We start from the raw sequence: 19,733 nt of genomic DNA, 5'->3' as shown, positions 1-19,733 counted from the left end.
GCCCTGCCCCACCTCCCGCCCGGAGCCCAGCACTCGTGACTTCGCCAGCTCTCAGCTCCCTGGGGCATTTTCGTGCACGCTAATGGGCGCCTCTGTGTTTTCCTAGATGCTGGTTTCTTCATCAAGTGGCGGAATAACGCATCAGGGCAGGTGACCCACGTCACCGGGGTGATGCACTGGTGCTCGCCGGGGCGGGCCCTGTGCCTGCGGGAGCCGCGCGGCCGGCGGGGTGTCGGGGCGCCTTGTGGGGGCCGAGCCGCGCCCGCACGTCCCTCAGGTAGGCGCGACCCGAGTTTCTTTAGACTGGATGACCTGGGAGCGTTTCCACCCCACCCACGACGAGTTTCGCTTTCCTAATGTGGTTAAAAAGTGCGTACTAACTATAGTAGGGTGGTTAAACAGGTTTCAACATTTTACTTAATTTTTTTGTTTGTTTTAGATTTCTTCCTTCTGGTGGATCTCTTTTTTTGTCAAGAAGATGTTGATAACTGTCCTCTTTGGCATTTGTTCAAAGTCTGGTTCTAACAGCGTTTGGACTGTGGTTTAATTTTAACCATAAAGCATTCTTTTGGAATAATTACTTTTGAATCTAGGAAGAGCCAGCTGGATACAGGGCCATAAACACCCCCCTGCGGGGAATGTGCAGGCTTTAAGTTAGGTGTTTTTTTTTTTTTTTTTTTTTTACCGCTAGCATTTCTGGCTCTCTTTTTTCTTTCTTTTTTTAGAGACAGGGTCTGGCTCTGTTGCCCAGGCTGGAGTTCAGTGTTACAATCACAGCTTACTGTAGCCTCATCCTTCTGGGCTCCAGCAATCCTCCCATCTCAGCCTCCCGAGTAGCTTGGACCACAGGCAGGCATCACTGGCTCATTTTTTTATTTTTATTTTTTGTAGAGACAGGGTCTTGCTGTGTTGCCCAGGTTGGTCTCAAATTCCTGGTCTCAAGTGATCCTCCTGCCTCAGCTTCCCAAAGTGCTGGAATTACAGGCCTGAGCCACCATGCCTGGCTTAGCATATCTCTTTTTTTAAAAAAAGGAGACTGATGGGGGTTGGAGGGATGCAAATTGTGAGTAGATAGGTGGGTTTGGAGAGTTTGAACATCTGCTTCAATGAGCTAAATGGTGTCAGAACTGTCCTGCGGGTAACCATGTGGCCTCAGATTTCTGGGACAATCTCAATTTCTGGGACAGAGACACACTGGCCCTTTGTCAGGCTACACATCAGGCCACCACCAATTTCCAGTTCTGAAAGTGTGGTCACCAGAGAGACCCGTCAGCAGCCATAGACATTATCTCCTTGGGAATGAGTGGACCCAGGCAGCCAGGCAGAGCTGGGGTCCCCAGAGCTCCTGGCACTAGCTGGAATATTTCCAGTTCCTCTTCTTCCCTTACAGCACAAGTCATTTAGTGATCATTGCTGGTATTTGTAGAACCTTAGAGAATTTTGGATGTAGCAGGACAGAAATTGGTTGTCTACCATTTTGTGGCTTTGGTGGCAAAAATCTTGTTTGGCAATTAAAAAAAAAAGAAGATGAGAAGGAAATAGGATATGCAATGCAGACCAATTCAAGAAAAAGTGATTTATGCCCATCCTAGCCGAGGTAGATGAATTTGGGAAGACTTACTCGTTTTCTAGAAATAGTCTTCACTTGACCAGAGATTCATACTTGGTCGTATTTAAATACAGAGCTCTTCCGGAGTATTTGAGTAGAAGGAGGACAGAAAACCAGAGACTAATTAACCAGTTGTTACCAGTGGGAGATCCGTATTTTTTTTTTTTTTTTTTGAGACGGAGTCTCACTCTGTCGCCAGGCTGGAGTGGAGTGGCGTGATTTTGGCTCACTCTGCAATCTCTGCCTCCCAGGTTCAAACCATTCTCCTGCCTCAGCCTTCCAAGTAGCTGAGTTTACAGGTGTACGCCACCACACCCAGCAAATTTTTGTTTTTAGTAGAGACAGGGCTTCACCATGTTGGCCAGAATGGTCTCAATCTCCTGAACTGGTCATCTGCCTGCCTTGGCCTCCCAAAGTGCTGGGATTACAGGCGTGAGCCACTGCGCCGGGCCAAGAGATCAGTCTTACATAAAAATCAAGGGTTCTGCCCGGGTGCGGTGGCTTATGCCTGTAATCCCAGCTCTTTGGGAGGCCAAGGTGGGCAGATCACCTGAGGTCGGGAGTTCGAGACTAGCCTGACCAACATGGAGAAACCCCATCTCTACTAAAAATACAAAATTAGCTGAATGTGGTGGCGCATGCCTGTAATTCCAGCTACTCGGGAAGGCTGAGGCAGGAGAATCGCTTGAACCCATGAGGCGGAGGTTGCAGTGAGCCGAGATCGCGCCATTGCACTCCAGCCTGGGCAACAAAAGTGAAACTCCGTCTCAAAAAAAAAAAATCAAGGGTTCAGTTACCCAGTGGGTCAGTAAGAGATGAGGCTTCCATTTAGAAAAATCGGAGCCTGAGACTGGGCACGGTGGCTCACACTTATAATTCCAACACTTTTGGAGGCCAAGGCGGGTGGATCACGAGGTCAGGAGTTCAAGACCAGCCTGGCCAAGATGGTGAAACCCTGTCTCTACTAAAATACAAAATTAACTGGGCGCAGTGGCAGGCGCCTGTAATCCCAGCTACTTGGGAGGCTGAGGCAGGAGAATCGCTTGAACTTGGGGGGCAGAGATCGTGCCACTGTACTCCAGCCTGCATGACAGAGTGAGATTCCATCTCAAAAAATAAATAAAAATAAAAGTAAAAAAATTGGAGCTTGTGCAGCTCTCCTGAGGGCAGATGCATAAAGCTGGGTGCGCCCCACCAGCTTGCTAGGTCCCACAGAAGCTCGAGAGGCAGGGGCTGTGTCTTTCACCACTTGTCACTGCTATGGTTCCCTGTTTAGAACTCTCAATGAGTGTCAGATCAACACATTCATCCACCATATCCCATGTGTATAAGAACAATCCATCACTCCTGACCTAATCCGGCGCAGAACAGAACCTCTGGAAGAGGACCAAAGAAGGGAAAAAGTGGAAGTGTCACATGCCCAGAGGAAAACAGATGCTACAGAGATGAATAAAACAAAACAAAACAAAACAAAAGGAAGAAAGTCGAGCTAATCTGGGAGTTCCATCACGGCTAAGAACGCATCGTTGTTTTGTCACGCGGTTTCTAGTCCGGCTCAGACCTGGGCTGCGGCACCTCAGGCATCTCCTTTCATCTCTCGGCTCTTCTCCTGGCTCCCGGGCGCTTCTCGAGACTTTTTGGACCTGGACTGGTCCATGGCAGAACACCTCTTTCCTGGGTCCTCCCCATGCACCTGCCCAAAGCGGAGGATTGGGGTGGCACTCTCGGAGATGCCAGGCTCCTGAAATGGAGCCGTCACCCCCTAGGCTGTACTTGGCATTGTGTCTCCAAGGAGCCTGGGGAGGTAACCGGTTGGGGACTGATTCACTTGGGAGGGAGGGAGCGAGTGCAGATTGCAGATGCTATCTACTCGGGCCAAGTCAACCTGGGGAAGGGCAGGTCTGTGTCTCAACTGGTTTAGGGGTGGGAGAGTGGGATCGGAACTTTTACACCTTGCATTCTTAGGACGTCACAATGGTTTTCCCAAGGCCTCCTTATCTGAGGGTGTTTACCTATTCAACCAGCATACGCAGGATCAGGACTCCCACTTTGTCCAGGTTCTGTCCTCACAGGCACAGGAAGACTAATGCGAACAACAGGGTCTGACAAACCAAAGCTCACAGATAAGAGACTTGGGTTATTGGGGCAGATGCCAGAAGTCATGAGATCTTCACAGGGTGGCTGTAGGCTGAGCAATCTCCCTCGGGATGTGAGGGGGGGCATTTCTGCGTTATTGGTCATTGAGAAATTCCCTAATCTTAGAGAGAAAAGGAATGGAACCAAGGGCTTGAATCGGAGTATACGTAGTTGACCTAATTATAAGGTTGTCCATCCGTCTGTTTAATAAACAGTTCCATGATGTGGGACGGCAAGGTCACTCATAGCCCTGGATATTAACAACGTTTTCCTAAGGTTCTGGAAAAAAAGTGGTAACAATGTGTTCAGCTGCAGGCTTGTTCTGTCTCAGGCCCCAGGCTGGCATGAATCAGAAATAGAGGGAAATGTGGAGGTAGCACTGCAAATATTACTTCTAAAAACGGACTGGGAAGAGAGAGTGCCTCTAGACCCAGCCATGGCCTAGCCAAGCCCCAGAAGAATGACATCACCCATTGTGACTCGTGGGGAACCCCTGAGGCTGTCATGGATTTGTAGTCCTATGTGGGACAGCGCTGCTGACGGAGTTATTTCCTGCGCTAGACCTACCCTGTCAGCAAGACACTGTTTACATGAGCTGAGTGCCAAGTTGCGCACATTATGCACAGTGGCTTTTAAGTTCAATTAAATTAACGTTTAGAAACATTGTAGACAGAAAAAGCTAAAGACCATTATAGCAAACAATGATTACCTAGAGATGCAAGTGCTTTGAACTTGAGCATTAGAGAATCTTGTGAATTTGTAGGAGTTAACCAGGACAAGTACCCGTCTCATGAACATTGGTAAAGGAAGCACGCGTTTAGGAGGCATTTCAGGTAGCCCAGGGCAGACCAAGAAGGGAAGGAAAGAGATAAGATGTCAGAAAACATCTTTGAATACCCAGAGTTGTTATCCATAAAACATTGGAGGGCAAATTGTTTGTGTCAGTAAAATAGAATCATAAGGAAGAAACCTGTGGAACATTCTGGAAGAATTGGTCAGAGATGGGCCGGGCGTGGTGGCTCACGCCTGTAATCCCAGCACTTTGGGAGGCCGAGGTGGGTGAACCACCTGAGGTCAGGAGTTCAAGACCAGACTGGCCAACATGATGAAACCCCATCTCTACTAAAAATACAAAAAATTAGCCAGGCGTGGTGGTAGGCGCCTGTAATCCCAGCTACTTAGGAGGCAGAGGCAGGAGAATTGCTTGAATCCGGGAGACAGAGGTTGTAGTGAGCTGAGATTGTGCCACTGCACTCCAGCCTGGGCAATAAGAGCGAAATGCCATCTCAAAAAAGAAAAAAAAAAAGAATTGGTCAGAGATGAATACTCCATCGCAGCCCCTTTGATTTCAGAGGTGAAATAGTTGAACCCCAGACCTCACTGTCAGATGTAGAGTCACTCCAAATTTATAAGCTTATTAAACTAGTATTTCTGACTATTTACACATTTGGCTGTAGAGAAAATACACAGAATGCTTCCAGCCACACCTATGCCTACTCAAGCCACTTAGCTGACAAGCCACTTAGCTTTTTCTTCTAATTACTCAGGTGCGCGTCTGTTGTTTACAGTTTGGTGAAGTCAGGACAGGGGGAATTTATGGTTTGATACCCTTTCCAGCACAGAGGGGTGAAATTCAGCCCGTCTTTTGAAATCAGTCTGAACTGTCAAACTCCCAGTTGAGGACCCCTCTGCCCAAATCGGGATTTTTTTTGTTTTTTTCTGGCTATGAGCCAGTCAGGGCTTTGGAGTTCATTTGTGTGCCCTCCCCATTAGTGTTATTGTGTATATTTGCGATACCTGTTCTTCACTGACCGTGAGTGAATAGGAGCTGGTTCACCTAAAAGCTCCCACTCCCCATTCACTTTGTGTGTGTGTGTGTGTGTGTGTGTTTTTTTTTTTTTTGAGATGGAGTCTTGCTCTGTTGCCCAGGCTGGAGTGCAGTGGTGAGATCTTGGCTCAATGCAGCCTCCGCCTCCCAGGTTCAAGTAATTCTCCTGTCTCAGCCTCCTGGGTAACTGGAATTACATGTGCCCACCACCACGCCCGGCTAAGTTTTTGTATTTTTAGCAGAGACGGGGTTTCATCATATTGGTCAGGCTGGTCTTGAACTCCTGACGTCAGCTGATCCACCCGCCTCAGGCTCCCAAAGTGCTGGGATCACAGGTGTGAGCCACTGCGCCCATCCCCCATTCACTTTTGTTTTATGAAATGAGAAAGCTTCTGCCTTTTTTCTTTCCTTCCTTCCTTGGATGTTGGTGAAATCGGTGAGGTAATGGTGATAAAGTACTTTAAACTACCTCAAGGAGAGCGCAGCCCGACTTGTTATTATTTACCTAGGTCAGTTCACAAACCCCCATGATCTAGGGTTCCTGTCTCCTGCCCTGGGGATGGTGCCTGGGAGAAAGGAGATGCCAGAGACCCAGTTCCACAGGGCGCTGTTGGCTGGAGTTGGTCATTCCTGACTTTGACATCAACAGGCTTATCTCCAGAAGTAGGCTAAATGGTAGTTCAGGCGCCGGTGTTGCCTCATCCCGCAAACTCTCAGGGAGGCTGCCTACCCCCAGCCCCTGTTCTGGGAACTAATGATAGGTGGGATGGAAAGACTGTTTTCTCTGATGCGCTTTTATGAGATGTTTTCAAAGATGAGGTGGCAAGGACATGGTTAACCCGCTCCCTTGTGCAGGGAGATGTCAGAATGACAGGGCACAGGGAATCTCCCCGACCCGTTCCCAGGAGAGCTCTTGCTGAGGACAGTCCAGCTGTTGGCTAGAAATCAAGGCAGCCTCAAGCCCCGTAAACCAGATATCATTGGGCTTTTTCGGCTGACAGTGCTGTGGCCTGCGGCAGGCGGCAGCGTGGGTAGAGGACAGCTGTGGCTGAGGCCGGCAGCCCTTTCCACACTGACTTCTTGGGTAATGGCTCTTCTTAAGCTGGTGATATTTAGGGATTGTCAAACTTCTCTTTCATCCTGAGCCACCTTCCCTCATGGGTAGCAGAGGAGTTTTCTTTTCTTTCTTTTCTTTTTTTTTGAGATGGAGTCTTGCTCTGTTGCCCAGGCTGGAGGGCAGTGGTGTGATCTCTGCTCACTGCAACCTCCGCCTCCCGCGTTCAAGTGATTCTTCTGCCTCAGCCTCCCGAGTCGCTGGGATTATAGGCGCGCATCCCCATGCCCAGCTAATTTTTGTATTTTTAGTAGAGATGGGGTTTCACCATGTTGGGTCAGGCTGGTCTCAAACTCCTGACCTCAGGTGATCCACCTGCCTTGACCTCCCAAAGTGCTGGGATTATAGGCGTGAGCCACCGTCCCCGGTCAAGGAGTTGGATTTCTTATGAGAAGAATATTATGACTGTGTGCTCCAGAGGAGGCACTGTGTCCCCATGAGGGTCCTTCACTGAAAGGAGAGCCTCGAGGACAAAGGAATCTTCTAGAGACAACATTGGGAGAGAGGAGCGGAGTTTGCAGGTGATTCTAGAGGACCCCAAAGTCCAGTGGGAGCTCATTACTGCCTCGCTAGTAGAAACCTTTGTTGTCTGAGTGAGGAAAAGTGACAGAACTGAGGCTGAGAGAAGCTGCGAAGATGCAGCAGCAGTGCTGAAGCCTGAGAGGAGGACACGTTCTATTACGCCAATTAATTCTACCCACCGAAAGGACACATCACATTTTTGGGGTTGCCAAAAGCCGTTCTTAGCAGAAAAAAAGTCTGTGAACTGCTGCACTGGGGACTGGCAAAGGCTTGGTAGCCAGCGCATTGAAGGGGGAGGGGCAGCAAGCCTCACAGCTGGAATGGATCCTTTCTGTGCTTCTGCTACCACAGTTTGCCAATTTGATGCCAACAGACTCTTACTGCTTATGTGTGCATGTTTGTGCTGTTAGATTATCTTCTGAGCAATTTCGAGTTTTAAGAATATGCTGACGAAGTCAACAATGAACAATCCCAGAAGACTTGGTTCCACCCGGGGCCCTGCTCAGGAAAGATGAGGACCCCCTCCCAACCCCACCCTGCCTGTCCACATGGCCCTTCCCCCCGACCATCCGCCATGGGGCCCTCCTGTGCCACAACATGGCTGTCATCCTTCTGTCTGGACACTTGCCCTGTCTCCTGGAGAGCCAGGCTCCTGCGCTGGCGGGCATGTGTGTGTGTGTGTGAGTGTGCATGTGGAATGTGCGTGTGTGCAATTGTGCATGTATGTGAATGTGCGTGTGTGCAAGTGTGCGTGTGTGCACGTCAGTGCGTGTGTGAGTGCATGTGTGCAATTGTGCACGTGTGTGCAAGTGTGCGCATATGTGAGTGTACTTGTATGAGTGTGCATGTGTATGCAATTGTGCGCATATGTGAGTGTACTTGTGTGAGTGTGCATGTGTGTGCATGTGGCGCAGAGGGGGAAGAAGAGAGTTCTCTGTGGTGATCGCCACCAGTCTGTTGAAGGGTGTAAGCTGAGCCAAGATGAAGCAAGAGTGACACCAAGTGCCAAGAACAAGTGCTTGCTGTGGGATCAGGTGTACTTGCTTCTCAAATCAGAGGAGCAGAGAGAGGCTCAGTTACAGTCTGCGGTGTTCTCCCCTGTGAGAGGGTGCCGACCCTCCAGAGGTGGCTCAGTGCTGGCATGCCGCTCTGCGCATTTGGATGAGGGGATGGGCTCTCTGAGAATTGGATGCAGAACCAAAGCTTTGAATAGATTTTAAAAATAAAATCCAAGGTGGGATGTTTTGTTGGCTAGAACATGATGCATAGACCCAGGTTGCCATTCTGGCCCTATTGCTGTCCTTCAGCCGCATTCGGAGAATGACCGGACCCCGAGGCTGCAGTAGGACAAAGAGGAAGACTGACCCAGTTCTCTGTGTTTGCTCTAGACTCTGCTGCCATGTCTGGGCCCCTGCTGCCAGAAGTCTTCCCCATGAAGCCGTAGGTGGGGAACTAAAAGGCATATTCCTGTGGGGTGGCCCCGAGAGAGACTGGGCATGGTTTCCACCGAGACACTGGTGAGGGCAGAGAATTCTTTGGCTGCCCAAGAGGACCACCTGGTGCAGGCCAGACCTGCAGCTGTGACTCCAGGGGAGGAGCGTGGCCGCCTTGGTGTCACCATCTGGCCAGTCCTTGTTCCTACAGTTCCACTCCCAGCCTTGTCCTCAGCTTGTACCCACTTGTTTTTCTCCTTCATGGAAGCTAAGGAGGGAACTAGGTTTGTTTGTCCAGATGCCACCAGTCGGATGACTGTTGCGGGCACAGGAGTGTCTTCAGGGCGCAGTGCCAGGCCAAGTCCCACCTCACATCTCTATTCCTCATCTGGGAGTGCTGGCATCAGCGGGTTGATTCAAAACTGGGAGGTGTTGGGAAACCCCTTGGGCTGGAGATTTCAACATGAGATTCAGATGAGAAAAAACACAGTGGGTGGGGTTCTGAGGCAGGAAGGAGACAGCAAAAGCTCCTGTCCTGACGCTCCGCTCGGTAGCGGGGATCAACAGAACGGCCTGGCATGGACGGGGGCAGCCACGCTGGCTGAACCCAAGCGCAAGGCTGGCCCTGAACAGCCTTTCCCACCTCTGGACACAGAGCCGCCCCGTGCCTCTCCATTCACCAGGTGAAACCACACCTGGAGCAGCGCTTTCAGTCTAGGGCGTGTCGGCACCAGCAGGTGTGGATAAATCCAAGGGCTCCTGTGGAGGGAGGGCAGGGGAGGAGGGCTGGCAGAGAAGGGGTGAGTGATGAAGGGAGGACCACGCAGCTCAGGAGCCCCAGCCTGGGTGACCTGGGCGGCAAGGGCAGCCCCCATTCTGCTGCCGAATGGCTGTCTTGCCGTCTGCACTCCCTCATCACACAGTCCTCCCTGTGCGTTGGCTCAGGACAGCCTGGCATCAGTGGCTCCTGGTGATAGGTGCCTGTGACATGAAGAGCACAGAGGAAGATGCTGGCTAGATCCAGAGGCAGAGAGAGGAGGACATGAGGAGAAGGCGAGGGAAACTGAGGAACAAGGAGAGGAAGAACAATTAAAATGATTCCTTGAAAGAAAAGGAGGTAAAACAGAAAATGTGGCGAAGGGTATCCTAGAAGGAGCAGAAAAGGAAGGAAGAAAAAGGGCGAACGTTGTCTTTCATTTGAAGGACTTGGAGTGGCACAGTCAAGAACGAATCTCCAAACACAGTCAATACTCAGAAAGCTCATCGTTGGATTTGTAAATCCATTTCATCTGGGTGGACTGAAGAACATGGTACCCTCTGAGAATGTCTGGGCCCATATTGTGGGAAAGTCAAGAGTGGCGCTGCGACAAACTAGTTAATGGGTTATGAACACGAGGGGCTCATGATTCATGAGCTTGCCCATCTATCTCGTGCAGGGTGGAGACCCATCTAACCGGAACCACCACCCAGCCTCTCCCAGCCTCCTTAGATGACAAGCTCTGGCATCCTCGGTCCACCCAACTCAGCTCCCAAGCATTTCGCCGAAACCTCAGTAAGCAGGTATAGGTGAAGGAGGTAACAGGTGTCTGCATTTTGTGCCATTTTCTCTCCTTCCCAGTGCTCAGCACACGACTAACCAGGGGTTCTCATCAGGGACCGTATATTCACTCCTCAGAGAGTAGTCAGCAGGTCACCAAACACCTTCCTCTGAGCTCTGAATAAGTTTATTTTTATTTAAAATTTTTTAATGAAAAAAAATTTTTAGGCTGGGTGCAGTGGCTCACACCTGTAATCCCAGCACTTGGGGAGGCTGAGGCGGGTGGATCACAAGGTCAGGAGTTTGAGACCAGCCTGGCCAATATGGTGAAACCCCATCTCTACAAATACAAAAAAAATTACCCGGGCATGGTTGTGCCTGCCTGTAATCCCAGTTACTCGGAAGGTTGAGGCAGGAGAGAGTTCCTTGAACCTGGGAGGCAGAGGTTGCAGTGAACCGAGATCCTGCCACTGCACTCCAGCCTGGGCATGAGTAAGAATCTGTCTCAAAAAAAAAAAAAAAAAAAAATTCTGGGATAGAGTCTCGTTCTGTTCACACAGGCTGGCATGCAGTGGTGTCATCATCACTAACTATAACCTCAAACTCCTGGGCTCGAGTGATCCTCCCACCTCAACCTCCCAAGTAGCTGGGACTATAGGCCCTGCCACTGTATCTGGCTAATTTTTAAACTTTTTGCAGAAACAGGATCTCACAATGTTGGTCTCAAACTCCTGAGCTCATGTGATTCTCCTGCCTCAGCCTCCCCAGTTGCTGGGATTACAGGCATGAGCCGCCGTGCCCAGCTAGTTTATTTTTATATTCTATAGTACTATGGACCAGAAAATTCAAGAGTTTGCCTGAACCCTATGGGAAAATTATCTCTCACCCGCAACATGCCCAGTGTTCTCAGCAGTCAGGGCAAATTCAACCACAGCAGCCGCTGTCCAGCTTGCCAAAGCTAAACTAGACATAGATGTTATTATCTGCTGCATCCAGCATTTCTTTAGAGCTTTCTGCTTCACTGGCCGGGCGCGGTGGCTCAAGCCTGTAATCCCAGCACTTTGGGAGGCCAAGGCGGGCGGATCACGAGGTCAGGAGATCGAGACTATCCTGGCTAACACGGTGAAACCCCGTCTCTACTAAAAAATACAAAAAAACTAGCCGGGCGAGGTGGCGGGCGCCTGTAGTCCCAGCTACTCAGGAGGCTGAGGCAGGAGAATGGCGTAAACCCGGGAGGCGGAGCTTGCAGTGAGCTGAGATCCGGCCACTGCACTCCAGCCTGGGCGACAGAGCGAGACTCCGTCTCAAAAAAAAAAAAAAAAAAGCTTTCTGCTTCACAAAGCAACTCATTATCTTATTTAATCTTCACCATTATCCTACATTGATCTTACTTCCACTTTATGGACAGTGAGTCTCGGAAAGCTAAGGCATCTTCCTCAAAGCAGCTGTAGGATTCAAACTCAGTGTCCGGGGACTCCAGATTCTTTGTGCTTTCTACACATTTAGATTTCATGGTAACATCAAATTCGGGATTCCTGGATCTGAAGCAGTTTATCCCCTTGGCCTTCCTCCCAGCCATTGCCAATCCACGCATTCTGCTAACCATCAAATGGCAATTTTTTGTTTTTCGTTTTTTTTTTTTTTTTTTTTTTTTTTTTTGAGACATGATCTCACTCTGTCACCCCAGGCTGGAGGGCGGTGGTTGCAAACCCAGCCTCCACTGCAACTCTGCCTCCCAGGTCAAGCGATTTCTCCTGCTTCAGCTTCCTGAGCTAGCTGGGACTTACAGGCGCCCGCCACCACGGCCCTCTAATTTTTTTTTTGCATTTTTAGGGCAGAGATGGGGTTTCGCCATGTTGGCCAGGCTGCGTCTCAAACTTCCTGACTCAGTAATCCACCTGCCTCGGCCTCCCAAAGTGCTGCGGATTACAGGCGTGAGCCCACTGCAGCTGGCCTAAATTGGCAAGAATTTTCACTGTTCAGTGAAGAAACATCCTTGGTTGCAGCCAATTATCCCAACATTGCCTCCTGAAGCGGACTCTTTTCAAAATCATCAAGAGATTTCATTACAAAAGCAATATAGGAACAATTGTAGAAAAAAAGCTACAAAAATATAGAAAAACAAAAGAAAAGTCATAATTCTTGCCATTGACAAGAATTTAAGATTGTGAACACTGTAATGTTTACTATTTCCATGATTTTTAACTTAACAGACATAGTGGGGACTGACTTATGTTTATGAAAATGACAAGTGTGCCTACCCCTAATACTGTTTTTGGAAACCTGCCTGTTATTTTTATTTATTTAATTATTTTTTTTTTTGGAGACTGAGCTTGCTCTGTTGCCTAAGGCTGGAGTTGCAGTGACGCTAACTTGGCCACTGCAAAGCTCCGCCTTCCCAGGTTTCACGCCATTCTCCTGCCTCAGCCTTCCGAGTAGCTGGGACTACAGGTGGCCTGCATCACGCCTGACTAATGTATTTTTTTTAGTAGAGATGGGGTTTCACTGTGGTTAGCCAGGATAGTCTCGATCTCTCCGACCTCGTGATCCGCCTGCCTTGGCCTCTCAATAGGTGCTTTGGGATTCAGGCGTTGAGCCACTATGGGCCCAGCCGGAAACCTGCTTTTTAAACTTAAGTATATGTAAAGCATTTTCCTGAAATATTTTAGTCATCATATTTAAGAGCTACACATATTTCATTATAGTTTTTTTGTTTGTGTTTTTTTTGGACAGGGTCTCACTCTGTTGCCCGGGCTAGGCGTACAGTGGTTGTGAAATCTCAGCTCACTGAACCTCTTGTCTCCCAGCGTTCAAGTGATTCTTGCTGCCTCAGTTTTCCAAGTAGCTGGGACTACAGGAAGCAACACAAAACCACGCCCGGCTATTTTTTGTATTTTTTGGTTAGAGGATGGGGTTTTTCACCACTGTTGGCCAGGCTGATCTTGAAACCTTGCACCTCAAGTGATCCGCCTGCCTCGCCCTCCCAGGGTGCTTGGGATTACAGCGTGAGCCCACACAGGAGCTTATTTTCATTATAATTTTAATGCTACTCAGGTTAAATATTTAGATTGTTTCTACTTTTTCAATATTAAAAACTAGTTTTATGATTGTTTCTTTTTTTTTTTTTTTTCTTGAGACAGTCTCTGGCTCTGGTTGCCCAGGTGGAGCTGTAATGCCGTGATCTCGGCTCACTGCGCCCAACCTCTGCCTCCCGGGTTCAAAGCCATTTCCTGCCTCAGCCCCTGAGATTAGCTGGCGATTATAGGCCATGCCACTAACACTTGCGCTAGTTTTTGTATTTTTTAGTAGAGATGGGGTTTCCCATGTTGGTCAGGGTTGGTCTCGAACTCCTGACCTCGTTGACCGCCTGCCTCGGTCTCCCAAAGTGCTGGGATTAAAAGCTGAAGCCCACTTGTGCTCTTTTTTTTTTTTTTTTTTTTTGTGAAAGAGATGGAGGTCTCACCATGTTGGCCAGGTTGGTCTTGAATTCCTGGCCTCAAGCAATCCGCCTGCCTCAGCCTCCCAAAGTGCTAGGATTACAAGCGTGAGCCGTGACACTGGGCCTTGATAGACTTGTTTATAAGTAAAACATACCTAATTTTCATTTTTATTCTTTGGATTCTGAATGAAGTTGAATTTTTTCTTTTTTTCTTTTTTTTTTTTTTGAGATGGAGTCTCGCTCTGTCACCCAGGCTGGAGTGCAGTGGTCGGATCTCGGCTCACTGCAAGTTCTGCCTCCCGGGTTTATGCCATTCTCCTGCCTCAGCCTCCCGAGTAGCTGGGACTACAGGCGCCCGCCACCTCGCCCAGCTAGTTTTTTTGTATTTTTTAGTAGAGACGGGGTTTCACCGTGTTAGCCAGGATGGTCTTGATTTCCTGACCTCGTGATCCGCCCGTCTCAGCCTCCCAAAACTTTTTTCATATAATTGTTATCATTTGAAGCTCTTTTATGAATAGTTAATCCATACTCTTTGCCAGCTTCCCACGGTACACATTTTTTTTTTTAATTTTCTATTTTATTTTTATTTTTTGAGATGGAGTCTTGCTCTGTTGCCCAGGGTGGAGTGCAGTGGTGCAATCTTGGCTCACTGCAACATGCACCTCTTGGGTTCAAGCAATTCTTGTGCCTTAGCCTCCTGAGTAGCTGGGATTAGAGTTGCACACCACCACACCCTGCTAATTTTTTTGTGTGTGTTTTTTTTTTTTTGGTAGAGACAGGGTTTTGTCCTGTTAGCCATGCTGGTCTCAAACTCCTGGGCTCAACTGATCTGCCCACCTCTGCATACCAAAGTGCTGGGATTACAGGCGTGAGCTACCATGCCTGCCTCCCTCCCTCCTGCCTTTCTGCCTGCCTGCCTTCCCCCTCCCTCCTTCCCTCCTTCCCTCCTTCCCTCCTTCCCTCCTTCCCTCCTTCCCTCCTTCCCTCCTTCCCTCCTTCCCTCCTTCCTTCCTTCCTTCCTTCTTCTTTCTTTTCTTTCTTTCTTAGACGGAGTTTCGCTCTCGTTGCCCAGGCTGGAGTACAATGGTGCAATCTTGGCTCTCCGTAACCTCTGCCTCCCAGGTTAAGGCAATTCTGCTGCCTCAGCCTCCCGAATAGCTGGGATTACAGGCATGTGCCACCATGCTCAGCTAATTCTTTGTATTTTTAGTAGAGATGGGGTTTCTCCATGTTCTCCCGACCTCAGGTGATTCACCCTCCTTGGCCTCCCAAAGTGCTGGGATTACAGGTGTGAGCCACTACGCCCGGCTGCATTTTATTTTTCTTACAGATATGTAGGAACTCTTTATATTAAGGCTGAAATTTCAAACCCCAAGCAAATCAAACTTCTTAGAGGGCTCCTGGCTTCCTTAGGGAATGCTTCCTCCTCACCTGGGCACGAAACTTAGCCAGGGCAGCTCTCAGCAGCCCCTCTGCCCTGACTCCAGCACCCACCGCCTCCCTTACAGGGCTGAGGCCTGAGGGCTGTGGTGGCCCCACAGAGGTCCCTACTCGAGGCTTCAGAGAACCCTGGCAGGAACCTCTTAGAACTCCCAGGAAGGGAGTGGAAGGGAGCAAACGCTTAGGGGGCGTTTGAGTCAGAGGAGAGTGCGCTGGTTGGGGAGGGCAGGAGGCACCAGTCTGGCACACAGGGAACCCCACTCCTCCAGGGCCCATGCTCTAGCAAGGCCTGAGAGCTGGTGAGCGCGCCCTTGCCCTGTTAGTATCGCTGGCAGCTTCATTTGTGCGACTGGTGACAGGGACGCAAGTCCTTCCAGTCCTGGTCTCGTCTGTCCGCTGTGCCTGGGGAGGGAGGCGCTCAGGCCTGTTACCTGCCTGGAGTCCTCAAGGGGAAGAGGCGGAGGGAACCGGCTGGACTAGCCCCGCCAAGGCCGAGGCGGTGAGGACAGGATGAGTTTCTTACCCACCAAGATCATTACTTTGGAAAATTGGAACTGCAGGGAGGAGTTAGGGCATGGCGGGGGCAGACGTTGGGAGTTCCTTACAGAGCTCCTGTGGGTTTGGAATGTCTTCGCTCACTCAGGATCCCCCAGCATCTTCCTTCCTGCACTTCCGTCTCACCCGTCCTCCAGGTCTGGGACATTTAAGAGACAGCTATGGCTGAGACATTAGCAGAAGCAAACACACTTGGCAGTGGTGTGGCGGGGCCAGCCCTGGGCACCTGTGGTCTCCCTCCGGGTCTTGGGTTTAGTTCCCTGCAGTTGGGCTTCGGGGTGTCCCCACTCTCTTTCCTTCTACTTCCACACATTCTTGGGAAGACAGTGGCATGCTCTAGAGAAAGCCCAGGCTGCTGGGACGCTCTGCTCTGCAGGGAACGTGGGCTGACCATGGCTGTTTCTTAACTTCTTTAGGTTTGACTGCCCTTGTCTAGAAAGTGACAGTGACAGTAACAGTGCCAGCCTCTCAGGGTCGCTGGAAGATTAAATGAGATGCCATGTGCAGTATGCCAGACAGATGGCAGGTAGGTGCCCACCCAGGTTAGTATTTCTTCCTCCTTTGTCTTTTCTCAACTCTCTTGACATGGGGTGTACATTCGGAAGCTTAAGAGATTCCTGCTGGAGGGTGGAGTCCGTGGTGGTGGAGTCTCTGCGCCCTGGGGCAACCTGGCCCCCTCCAGTCTGCACTTCTCACCCTCCTCTTCCGCTGCCTGGACTGGGCCATGTTTGTTTCCCCCACTCGAAGGTGACCTTCTGGACAGAGGTCATCTTAGGCATCTTGCATCCTCAAAACCTGAGCACTGCCCCTGGCACAGAGTGGGTGCAGAGACTGAATGTTTGGAGACAAAATGAAGAACTGAATGGGAAGGAGTTTCATAAGCACTTGAGGACCTGAGAGACAAGAGCCCAAACTTTAGAGTCTAGCTGGCGTCAGGTCAGAGCCCAACTTCATCACTTGCTCACCATGTGACCTTGAGCAAGATGGTTAATTTCCCTGAGTCTCAGTTTTTTTGCCTAAAAATAGCAGCAATAATAGCTGCCTCCTAGGGTTGTTTTGGGGACTAGAGATGATGTCAGAGGCTTCGGCCTGATGCGTAGTAGGAGCTCAGGTAGTGCAAGTCATGATTAGCTGCTATTACAGGACTATTTACTTCTGCCCCCAAAGCCAAATCTTGCCCCAAGAACTCTTGGTCTTTTTTTTTTTTTTTTTTCTTTTTTGAGATGGAGTCTCACACTGTTGCCTAGGCTGGAGTGCAGTGGTGCAATCTCGGCTCACTGCACCTCCGCCTCCTGGGTTTAAGCGATTCTCTGCCTCATCCTCCCGAGTAGCTGGGATTATAGGCGCGTGCCACCATGCCTGGCTAATTTTTGTGTTTTTAATAGAGATGGGGTTTCACCATTGTTGGCCAGGCTGGTCTTGAACCCCTGATCTCAGGTGATCCTCCCGCCTCCGCCTCCCAAAGTGCTGGGATTACAAGCGTGAGCCACTGCACCCAGCCTCTGAGCACATTTTAAATGACCTGTTTTCTTTGTGTTTTACTCTGTTTTATTTTATTTTTATTTTATTTTTATTTTTTTGAGACAGTCTTGCTCTGTCGCCCAGACTGGAGTTCAGTGGCGCAATCTCGGCTTACTACAACCTCTGCTTCCTGGATTCAAGTGATTCTCCTGCCTCACCCTCCCAAGTAGCTGGGACTACAGGCACGTGCCACCATGCCTGGCTAATTGTTTTTGTTTTTGTTTTTGTTTTTTTGAGACGGAATCTTGCTCTGTTGCCCAGGCTGGAGTGCAGTGGCACGATCTCGGCACGCTGCACGCTCTGCCTCCCAGGTTCATGCCATTCTCCTGCCTCAGCCTCCCGAGTAGCTGGGACTACAGGCACCCGCCACCACGCCTGGCTAATTTTTTTGTATTTTTTTTTTGTAGAGACAGGGTTTCACCATGTTAGCCAGGATGGTCTTGATCTCCTGACCTCATGATCCGCCCGCCTCGGCCTCTCAGAGTGCTGAGATTACAGGCGTGAGTCACCGTGCCCAACCAATTTTTTTTGTATTTTTAGTAGATACGCGGTTTCACCATGTTAGCCAGGATGGTCTGGATCTCCTGACCTCGTGATCTGCCCGCCTTGGCTTCCCAAAGTGCTGGGATTATAGGCGTGAGCCACCATGCCTGGCCTTTATTCTATTTTAAAAGATTGATCAAAGTAGGATTATATGGAATCATTTCACAGAGAGACAGAAAGTGAGGAATGGAGGAAATCAGCTCTTACAATCAGGAAACAACCTGGAAGATCTAAGTTACAAGGGAGCGGCCTTGCCCAAGACCCCGATCTCCACACTTGAGTCAACCTACCCCCAGCATGGGTGCCACAGGGATGAGGTACCTGAGCCCCCATATGCAGCCTGCCTGCCACCCCGGCTGCCCCCATGCCACCTCCGCAGGGGAGAGCTGGGGTGTTGGGGGAGGGTGGTGAACTGGGAGCTGACTGGTTGGTTGTAGGGACTGAAAGAGCCAGGCCCTGGAGCCTAAGGTGGGAGAGCAGGAGCCAAAGAGACTCCAGAGCTCAGGAGGAGAGCTTTGGCTGTGAAAAGAGTGGGACATCCTGGGTCAGGTGGCTGCCATCGCCGGAGGGAGTGGACCCAGAGGACAGTGAGAGGGTGAGAGGGGAGCCCCTGCCCACAGCGAGTCCAGGTTCAGCTCAGGGAGCCGCCTTGCTGCAGGTCTTGCTGTCCGCTCGGCTGTCTTTTCCATCCCACTCGGCTCACCAGCGTTTTCTCCCTAGTTCTACCTTCTTGGATCTGATGAGCAGGCCTGGAAGTCACGGCCAGTGTACTTTGACCGTAGAGGATTTTGTGGCTGTGTCCCACCTGCAGCGCCAGAACTAGGTCCCTTTAGTGAGTCCCAGCAAATGACCCCCAGCCAGGCCAGCAGCCCTCCAGCCCTTCCCAGCAGCTGGGGGTTGGGGCGCTGGAAGAGTCTCCCGCTGCCTGCACCGCTCTCTTGGCCTCCCTGCCCTTGGCCCCTCCTGCAGGGCAACCTCCCAGCCTTTGGCCTTCTCACCTCTGCCAGTTTGCCAGCAAGTACCTTCAAGAGTTTTTATGAGGCCCAGCATGGTGGCTCATGCCTGTAATCCCAGCACTTTGGGAGGCCAAGGCGGGCAGATCACCTGAGGTCAGGAGTTCGAGACCACCCTGGCCAACATGACGAAACCCCATCTCTACTAAAAGTACAAAAATTAGCTGGGCATTTTTGGTGGGCACCTATAATCCCAGCTACTCAGGAGGCTGAGGCAGGAGAATCACTTGAAGCCGGGAAGCAGAGGTTGCAGTGAGCCGAGATTGTGCCACTGCACTCCAGCCTGGGTGACAAAAGCGAGTGAGACTCTGTCTCAGAAAAAAAAAAAAAAAAAAGGTTTTATGGAGTCTTTAGAGCAGAGAGGAACTGGAACTTTTGGATTTAGGAGCCCACCTCATTTTATAGATGAGGAAACAGAGGTGGTCACTCGCCCGGGATCACGTAGACAGTGACAGAGGGGCTAGGCTCAGACCAGGCTCCTGATTTGAGGCCCTGCTCTTCCCCTGCACCACTGATGGGTGCCTGACCAAGCAGAGGGAGGCAGCCTTGGCTGTTGGTGCCTCAGCCTCCCGAGTAGCAGGATTACAGGCACCCACCACCACGCCCAGTTAATTTTTTGTATTTTGTATTTGGTGTTCTGATATTGTCTAAAATCACATTAGCTCTTCTTTTTTTCTGGGAGATAGGGTCTCACTCTGTCACCCAGGCTGGAATGCAGTGGTGCAATCTCGGTTTACTGCAGTCTTGACCTCCCAGGCTCAAGCGATTTTCCCACCTTAGCCCCGGGAGTAGTTGAGACTAGAGGAACATGCTACCATGCCCAGCTTTTTTTTTTTTTTTTTTTTTTTCTTATTTATTTATTTATTTTTTTTTTTTTTGAGACAGAGTCTTGCTCTGTCACCCTGACTGGAGTGCAGTGGCTCAATCTCAGCTCACTGCAACCTCTGTCTCCAGGTTCAAGCGATTCTCCTGCCTCAGCCTCCTGAGTAGCTGGGATTACAGCAGTGTGCCACCATGCCCGGCAGATTTCTGTATTTTCGTAG

At 50.1% G+C, this 19,733-nt stretch overlaps 1 protein-coding gene across 18 annotated transcripts in view; it reads left to right on the top strand.

Annotated features, from left to right (window-relative positions):
• The window catches only part of LOC108518631 (uncharacterized), a 53,220-nt gene that overhangs the window by 21,598 nt on the left and 11,889 nt on the right, over positions 1-19,733 (top strand). For 7 of the 18 annotated variants that reach the window (XR_001882420.1, XR_001882430.1, XR_001882423.1 and 4 more), the window contains 3 exons: positions 107-277; positions 10,079-10,202; positions 16,030-16,139. Coding sequence is in view for 1 of the 18 variants with exons in the window: in XM_017857165.1 (XP_017712654.1) it covers positions 16,103-16,139; positions 17,846-17,994 (186 nt within the window). In the remaining 17 variants the exon portion in view is untranslated. Of the gene's footprint in view, positions 1-106; positions 278-439; positions 660-10,078; positions 10,203-14,665; positions 14,708-14,747; positions 14,789-16,029; positions 16,140-17,845; positions 17,995-19,733 lie in introns of those variants that run through there. The other 11 variants (XR_001882418.1, XR_001882429.1, XR_001882422.1 and 8 more) reach the window with 10 other exon arrangements.

The sequence above is a fragment of the Rhinopithecus bieti genome, unplaced genomic scaffold (assembly GCF_001698545.2).
Source record: "Rhinopithecus bieti isolate Rb0 unplaced genomic scaffold, ASM169854v2 scaffold_44159, whole genome shotgun sequence".
In the NCBI taxonomy this organism is placed as follows: domain Eukaryota; kingdom Metazoa; phylum Chordata; class Mammalia; order Primates; family Cercopithecidae; genus Rhinopithecus; species Rhinopithecus bieti.
The sequence above is the reverse complement of the archived record's forward strand: the minus strand, read 5'-3'. Positions and strand labels throughout refer to the sequence as shown.